The sequence below is a fragment of the Myzus persicae genome, unplaced genomic scaffold (genome assembly GCF_001856785.1).
Source record: "Myzus persicae strain clone G006 unplaced genomic scaffold, MPER_G0061.0, whole genome shotgun sequence".
NCBI classification, from domain to species: Eukaryota; Metazoa; Arthropoda; class Insecta; order Hemiptera; family Aphididae; genus Myzus; species Myzus persicae.
Genome location: NW_019102237.1, coordinates 45,557 through 54,916, shown reverse-complemented (window position 1 = coordinate 54,916; position 9,360 = coordinate 45,557). Strand labels below are relative to the sequence as shown.

Sequence of the window (9,360 nt, the reverse complement as noted above, 5' to 3'; positions counted from 1 at the left end):
AAATCCATTGGTTGTTTTTTCTAATACAAAGACAATTTTAGTTTATAGNGGTGATTTTGCTGACGGCAAGGCGCTTCTAGCGATCCATTCCGACCCCGAAATAGCCTCAAACCTCGTACAAAATCATCTCAATCTCTTATCAACCTGGTATAAAGACTGGAGAATAAAAATCAACGAAACAAAATCCATCCATTATACATTCACACTAAGACAAATAGTCTGCCCCCCCCCCATCTACCTCAACAATGTACCTCTCCTAACCGCTCAAAATGTCCGATACCTAGGTCTACATTTAGACCGCAAGTTAACTTGGGCAACTCACACCCACAACAAAAGACTTGCCTTAAATGATCGCTCTCGCCAATTACGTTATCTCCTCACATCACAATACATCACAAGCTACTATTATACAAACTCCTACTCAAACATGACTTGACTCAACTGGACATACGGTATCCAACTCTGGGGTGCAGCCAAAAAGTCCAACTTAAACAAAATTCAAATCTTCCAATCTAAATGTCTCCGTCAAATAACCAAAGCTCCCTACTATGTATCCAACGACACTCTACATAAAGATCTAGCCATTCCAACAGTCCAAAACGTCGCAAAAACTTTCTACAAACGCACACACTCCAAGTTCCACAGCCATCGTAATCCCCTGATTTCCGATCTATCTACCAACGCTGTTCCTGGTGACCCCAGAAGGTGTCTAAAACGTACCTGGTGTTGTGACCTACTAATCTAAAATTGTTTAAACCTCTACCTCCCCTTAATTTTATAATCCCACCCTCTCTTACTAGCAAATTAAAATCCTAGCCTAAAATCCTAACCTTAAGTACCTCCAATGGGCGGCTTCTTATCTCTAGCCACTCAAACCATGTCACCTCCATCACATGCACTTATTGTAAAACAACATTTACAGATTGTGTATATTTAAAAAACCGATAAAAAAAAAAATATTTACTACAATAGTCACAATTTTTCCGTTGTGTTTTTTGAATGCGTCTTAAGAACCAATTGATAGAGTATAACAATACATAAATATATCATATAAGTACGGTTTCTGACATTATTTTATCTATTTTGTTGCAGGTGCGTTTTCCTATCAGTCGTTCAGCCTTTCAGTCATTAAAGTTTGTGGACTTTGGCACGCCGTACGTACACATTCTCCCGATTTGCTGTGATATTGTTATTATTATTTGCTTCGATCGTCGTTCTTTTGCGCCGACGCCGTTTCGCCGCCGAATTACCGTAAGTATCATAATATAATATTATATTTTTATTTATTTCGTATGATTTATCCATACTTGTTGATTCATTGTTGGGTAGGGGGAGGGTAACTTTATTTTAATTACATGTTAGCGATAAGACATACATTTTTTAAGACAATTTGATAATAAATAAATTATATTTCTTTGTAAGTAGTTAACTTTTTGTAACAAAATAACTTAAATTACACTCAACTTAATTTTTTGTATTAAGTCACATTTTAAGAACGAACTGATATTATATAATATTTAAACTATTTAAACTATTTTTATTTGTAAATAATAATTTTAAAATTATGTTTTTGAATACAAGTAATATTTACCTGTAATAAATAGTTTGTAATAATAATTGTTTGTTTTAAATAAAAATGGGAACTTGATTAGGTAATTTCTTTTTTTTTATTCAATTTTTGGTTTACACTTTTACATCAAATAATAGTATGTATAAAGTCATAAATAATATTAACAAATTACATTTGTATTTAATGAATCGATTTTTTTAAACAAATTACTTAAAAAGAATTATCCAAACAGTATGAACACTTAACTGTCAACTATAGAGTATTAAAGTCAACTTAAAAGGAAAATGAAAACGTTAATCAACAATTCAAAATATTTTGATAAGTATGCAGTTATTATCACGAAATATATTGTGTAAATATACTTTATGTGTGTTTACCAACCCTGTGCAAGTTAAAGATTATTTTTAATTGAGTGACTTAAGTTAAGTTGATTCAACCGATTTCAATCGGTTTTAATCGTATACTCGTAATGTTACAAAAGCGTTTTGAAGCCCTAATTTTGCTTAACTTGACAATCTAAAATAACGGAATAAAATAATATTTTGTTATTTTAAATGTTAGAAAAAAATTGGCACATTAATATTGTGTTGGGCTTAGATAAAATCCATTGGTTGTTTTTTCTAATACAAAGACAATTTTAGTTTATAGACCACATTTTAACCCGTTGACATCTGGGATTTTTATTTGTACGCATAGGAGGAGATCCTGTAAAATATTGAGGAGAGCTCAAATATTTGGTAGCCAAACAGATCCCTACACCCTTATCAAACTAACCGTTACATATATTGATATAATGATACAATAGGTACGATTAGTCACTAATGTACGATAATTTTATAAACACAATTCAAATATAATATGATTCGATATTTTACACATTGTGACTTTGGGTATTGGTCGGTAATCGGTAGGTAAGTTAACTATCATAAAAAAAAATAATATTACATCGTTTCCACATAATATAATAAATTAATAGGTAGGCATATTAAACAATATTTTTTTTATAGGTACTGAATAATAATAAAACAAATTATCCGTTTACAATCCTGTAATCTGTACCAAAGTACGATATCGCTTATTTTTTATTTTTAAGATGGGTTAACTTCAAATAAATAGTGTTTTTTTGAGGGGGGTTAGGTTCCTGTAAGTCCTCCCCAATTTCCGCCTATGTTTGTACGTTATTACACCCTAGGAGAGCAGGTGGATGAGACATTTCGTTATATTGTCGTCCTTCGTCCAGGTAATTAATAATTATTATATTATTCTCTATTACTTGATTTGCACTGATTTCTCCACTCTGCACTCTCCGCTGATTCTTGGGATTGGCTGTGGCAAAGTTGTTAACAGTGCTAATTCAGGCCAAATTTCTTTTCATGAATCTACTGTTTGGCTCACGACCATTGTAACTTTGTATAGTACGCACCGCCGAGGACCGAACACAGTGAACATATCAAAAAGGCAATACGCAACTTCTTCAGCCTTTTCGGTTTTAAAATACAAAATTTTGTTCACTGATCTTGATACACCAACACAAATTTATATTCACCATCAGCTTGACTTTGGTAATCAATTAGATCTAATTTACATTTACTATTTAATTCAGAAAAAAAATCCTGAGATTTGTCACGACATCATTTTTTTCGCTTTTTTGTTTTTTTACACAAATTTCACACACTTTTTTTTTAAATTTACTTTATATTGAGTAATTTTTTTATTTTATTTTTCCAGTTCATACATCATTCTGTCTACCACCGTGTCTATAGATAGGTGGATTTTATATAAAATATCGTTAATTATTCGTCGTGAATGTAAAATATAATATCGGAATTATCGGTCATTGGACATTTAAGTTTTTCATTACCTTGAACCCTAGTATAGAACTTTTGTTTTTTCTAAAACGCTTTATTTCAATTATTAATTAAAAATCACATTTTTCTTTCAGCTGACACGTGCTGTCATTACGTTCTATTATCGTATTTTTTTTATTTTTTATTATTGTTACACATTTCGTTTTCATTGTAGAGCACGCTTATCACACTATACGAAATTACGAAACATTTGTTTTTATTTTATCATATTCTAATACACTGAAAATGATCAAAAAAAAACTAACTATAGCGTTAGCCACTGTCATAAGAATAAGTCTAGTCGGTGTAGAATTGCGGGGTTAAATAAATATTAATTTATTAATTCAAATGACTATTATTCATTGAACAAAAATTGCACAACTATAAAAATAATAGTATAATAAGTCAATACAAAACAGGTGTTAGTAACTATAATATTAGTTCGTTGCTCAAGTTTAATACAAGGGGAATAGATACACCAATGGACCTACTATTTTTTTTTTTTTTTTTGACGGTTTTATAGTAGCATCGGTTACTAGGCTTATTATCATCTGTTATCTATATTATGCACTGCCTATTATTGTATTATGCTTTTTCGAATTATAGTAATGAAACATTTAAAAAATATAAAATTGTACAATCAAATGGCACTCGCATGGACTTTTATTTTTGTGATATTTTTTTTTATAATGTGTTTAATTTTTTGGGGCTTATTTCGGTTAGATTTTTTTTTGCTTGAGATTGTTGTTCATCTACCAGTAAACCCTAATTTATATTATAGTATCGAGCATATTTAGAAATTATATAGAATAATTTAATTTTGAATTTCATATCATAAGTACCTATATAATAAATACTAATATCTTCATATCTCATTCTCTATCAATGTAAAACATATTTTATGAATTTGTGATTAATTTGGTTTAATAATTTGTATTTAGCTTCATGGAAAGGAGTATTTGAAACTGGTTGTGGTAGTGCGAGTCAAGCTTCAACTAGTACCTAGTGCGAGTCAAGCTACAACCAGTATTGCGAATCAAGCTTCAACCAGTATTGCGAATCAAGCTTCAACCAGTAGTACCAGTAAAGCTTCAACCAGTATTTGGAATCAAGCTTCAACCAGTATGGCGAATCAAGCTTCAACCAGTAGTGCCAGTAAAGCTTCAACCAGTATTTGGAATCAAGCTTCAACCATTAGTGCGAGTCCAGCTGCAACCATCAGAAGTGAGAGGCAATTTAGACTCACTTTTTTTGAAGAATACGATATGCGTAACAATTTAAAAGTAAACGTTACAAGAATGGACAGTATGCTTAATAATGCACAAAAGGACAAACTTTTTAAATATAAAATAGACAACTCTAAGACAACATTGGAAAATGCTTTTTCTAACATTAATATTAATGTTAAAAAATAACAAGTTTAAACAAATGCCAAGAATGATGCCTCTATTGATTCAACAATGAAAGAAAATTCTGAATCTAAAGGTAAATAAACCCAAGATTGAATGTTAACCTGATTAACTATTGCTCCATACTTATATTGATATTGAAATATGATTGTATACTGAAGTACCTAAATAATATTAATTCAAGCATTTAAAAAAAATCTTTCTCAATTATTTAATTTCTAAGTTAAAAATATAATAATAAGAATTTATAGATAAAATAACTATATTTAAGTAACAATTTCTTACTAAAATATGTTACTTCAGATTAAAACCAACATATTTGGTATCATACTATCATGATATTTAACCTTCATTCACCATTATCCTACATATTTCTGATTAAATAGCTGAAATTCCAAATTTCATTTGGATTATGTATGGATAATTTTAATTAAACTATTATACAAAATATTTTATTGACTATTGTTTTCCACTGAATTTAATTTGCTCGATCACTATGTTCATTTACAACTTTTGGTTTTTAAAATAACTTGAAAATGTTTTCATTTCCTTATTTTTAATTTTTAATTATATTATGCTTATTGCAAGTATATTTAAGTTTATTATTACATTATAACATAGACATAGTAATTTTTTGTATTTTTTTATAATATATTTAATTATTATTTTTATTTATTGTTCTTATTTTATGTCTGTTTTGAACTATACCTTTTGGTTTAGGTATTTACTGTTTTGACACAAGTATAGTTAAATGATAGATATTCATACTCAATATAAACTGGCAAACATTCAGTTATCACAACTTCTCTGCGGACCCTAGAGTTTGAGTTCTTCAGATTTAGATAAGACATATTTAAGCGTGAAGTCTGAAAACAATATATTATTTATTTTTAGATTATATTTTAAAGTTTATATCAATATAATGAACTAGGTAGTGCGTTTTACAACTTAAATGTGTGTAAGGTACTTCACTATTCGTTACTTGTCCTTTCAAGTTTATTTTTATAAGATTTTAATCAGATACACTGTAATTGTATAAATACTTCTAAAATTTTAAATAAAAATCTTATCTTCAGAAAACACAACATTTTTTGTAATTGTCAGTGTCTAAATAATTGTATAGAAATTTTATTAATTTGTACTGGTAAGGGCCAAGGTTACTAGTATTTTATTGTTTTTATGATTTAAGATTTTTTTTCTGGTTAAATATATTTATGGAATATAGTATCATTTATAAATGCTTATATTGATTTATGTAAGCACAAAATACTTGTTTTAGATTCTCATTATTACAAAAATGTTACAAATATGCTTGACAATTATTATAAGTTAACTACTTTTTAGCATCAAAAATGTATGTACTATATTGCTGGTTTATTATTGCTATAGGTATTATGATTTTTTGATTTTAAAATGTACTTTCCAGGAGATCTTTTTTTAAGGTAAAAAATGTACAATGGTTCACCTATTTTCGTATTAAATGCCTAACCCTATAAAAAGAAGAATTCTTATGAATCTTTTTATGTGATTCAAAACAATTAACGACGAGGTCTTACTACGAAGCTGACATCTAGATCACACGAAGTCCACAAAGGTCGACGATTTACGATGACGTGACCGATTTCCAAACATCGAATTGAAGTTAAATATAATTATTATTTATTAGTAAAGACTCTAAGTAATGGTGCCTGAGTCAGTATGGTAGAGCTAGTTTTCCATCGCCTATTACGTCTTTAAGCCTGATCCTCAGCGTTATAAACAAGTTTAAAATGAGTTTCCTGAAGTACTAAATATTTCCTAAGCTACCTACAAGGCTACAACAATTATAAATCTTAACTGTATGCCAGGGGTCGCCAACATTTTTCAACAAGTGAGCCTTACATTATAAACGTTAAGTACCTACCCAGTGATCGGCTACTATTTGTCTTGTGACATTAGTACCTAAGTATAAAATTGCATGTTTTTCTTCACTGATTAACACTTAACACTGAATATAAAGCGTATAAGAGTGTGTTTAAGTCTTAAGTTTTGAAATTGTGTACGTTAACAACAAATATTGGTGTATAATTAATTTTTAATAAGATCGACTAGCTTTATCTATTAAATCTATAATTCTGTTACGACCAATGTCATCGTAGTGGTTTCATATACTATACACATATTCGGCCACTTTAGGTTACATAACGGTTATACTAGGCCACTAGGGGCGTCATTTAAACTTTTTATTGAATGTGCCAACATTTTTGCACGTCATTTTCAACCGTTACCGGGCCACATAGGTACCTTTTATTGGGGGAGAGGGGGAGGGGGAGGTTAATTGGGGACAAAAACCGTAGGATATTTTATTTAATATAATGTCACTTATATTCTTTGTGAGCTTTCTTAATAACACAACATAACGAGTAGATAATAATATTCTAAAGTCCCAACAATCTACGGGCGACTGGACTGTCGCTGGACTATAGCGTAAAAGCATAATTTTATTTATCTATTACTGTTCTGTGTCACAAGACGTGTCTGGGCCAACATTTAATATAGCATTTATTACCCAGACTGACAATCTATGCACTTTTGGCTATTAAGGAGGACAGGCAGCCACACACTCATTCTTACGAATCATGACAAAATATAGATGTATTTTGCCATATATAATATTGTTTTGGCTATCGATCAATTTAAATATTTTCAGATCACATTGAATATTTTTTGAAATAAAACACAATTAGCACGATACATTTTTCTTTAATTACTAAAAAAATTTAAGAATTAATAAATAAATAATATGAAACACTTATATCGGCGCTTATATTTATTGTTGGCATGAAAAATAAGGCGTTGGTACAAAAAAAAAAAATTGGTGCAAAAGTACACCCTGCACTCCTCCAAATGGGTTGTACTAGGTAATAGGTATTGCAGAGATCGTAAACTTCGTGAACTCGAAACCTAACCTCGAGAAGTCATGAGCGGAACTAAGAGGGGCTGGGGGCTTAGGCCCCCAAAACTTGTATAGCTCATCAAAATACATTTTTTAATTGTTTCTTAAAATATTAATAAGCCTTTTAAAATTCAACTGCAATTCTTATTTATTTCAGAAAAATTTTTTTTTTTTTTTTAGTTTAAAGTTTATGGTTATTTTATATTGACAATGATGAAATAAGGATAAATTCATATTATTAGCCGTATGCCCGTATTAATTTTTAAGGGAACGATTTACTTCAATACATCGGTACGATTATTATACATAATTTTACAGTGTATACGTACTTAACGATAATATACAGACGGCATATTATTACCGTGAAATATGAAACTTGAGTATAAAATACCTATAAATATCTGTTTTTATTTTTGTAATTAAATTAATCCATATTAATTTGGTGTGTGGTCGACACCTCCACGGGTTACTTTTTATGTAATATCAGGTGGAGGCTAAATCCCCCCCTCCAAGATCTTAGTCCCAATTGCGCCACCGGGGGAGTATACAGTAAACTCGACGGTGGGTTCGCTGAGTGGACGAAATTGGTGGGTGATGGTGGTTTTTTCACTTGTTAATAAAAAAATATATCCAGCCGGTATGTAAGTAATATTATTTGAATTTATAAATTATAATATTAGGCGTTCGCAGATACCGATTCCATGGGCAGCATAAGGATAATAACATTAATACAAAAGTATAAAATACGGCTAATAGGGGGGAAAGAGCATATGCCCGATGTGCTGCTCAGAGCCTGCAGCCTGCTCTCACACATACGCACCCCGACTTTTATCATTTTGGTATTCCAAAAGCTTCGTTGTGAGAACCGAAAAGGTGGAAAGGGATTGCATTTTTTTCATATATATACCTAGTTTAGTAGCCAGGTAGGTAGGTGCCGAAGTCCAAACAACTTATTTGTACAAAGTACAATTCTGCAGTTTATTGTTCATCATTAAATTTTTAAATTTTTAAAATTTTTATTGCGTATGATCAACAAGTATTGGGGACCGAGCGGACTATGGCGTCGGTTCTAACGCTCGCCGGCGCCGGTTCGAACCTCAGCCACTAGCGACATCGCTCTCCGGGCCGGCGACTGTTTAGGCGCCGATACCGCCATCCCTCCTATCGGGCATGGCAGAAACCCTACGGATGCCCAAATAGAAATTCTGTCAAATAGGCTTCCAAACTAGGGACCTAGTAGCTTCGGGCCTACTAGCGGACATAGCGAGACGTTAGGAAGAAAATATAATAATTTATAAGCGTTTGATTCGTTTACTCTGTACCACGATTAAAGATATATATATTATATATATATATATGTATATCTTTAATCGTGCTCTGTACTTATACAATTACATAGAGCTTAAATGGATTGGTATTTGAGACTTTTAATACAATTATAATATCGATGCGCTTACACAGATCGTTCCATAGAAAACAAAATTATACAAGTAAGTACTCTTTTTTTTTATGTCAATATTTCTTTATTATTGGTTAGCCGCTGCCACTACTGGCTTTAGCTTAGTCACAAAAATCGTGTTTTTTTTTTGTTTAAATGTT

The 9,360-nt window shown here is 30.9% G+C and overlaps 1 protein-coding gene across 1 annotated transcript; it reads left to right on the top strand.

Moving 5' to 3' along the window:
* Positions 1 to 877: 877 nt before the first annotated feature.
* On the top strand, positions 878 to 4,908 carry LOC111031628. The gene is made up of 3 exons (XM_022311654.1): positions 878 to 904; positions 1,093 to 1,251; positions 4,359 to 4,908. The coding sequence occupies exons 1-3, from the start codon at positions 878 to 880 to the stop codon at positions 4,830 to 4,832; spliced, it is 660 nt and encodes a 219-aa protein (XP_022167346.1). The 3' UTR covers positions 4,833 to 4,908.
* Positions 4,909 to 9,360: the final 4,452 nt, after the last annotated feature.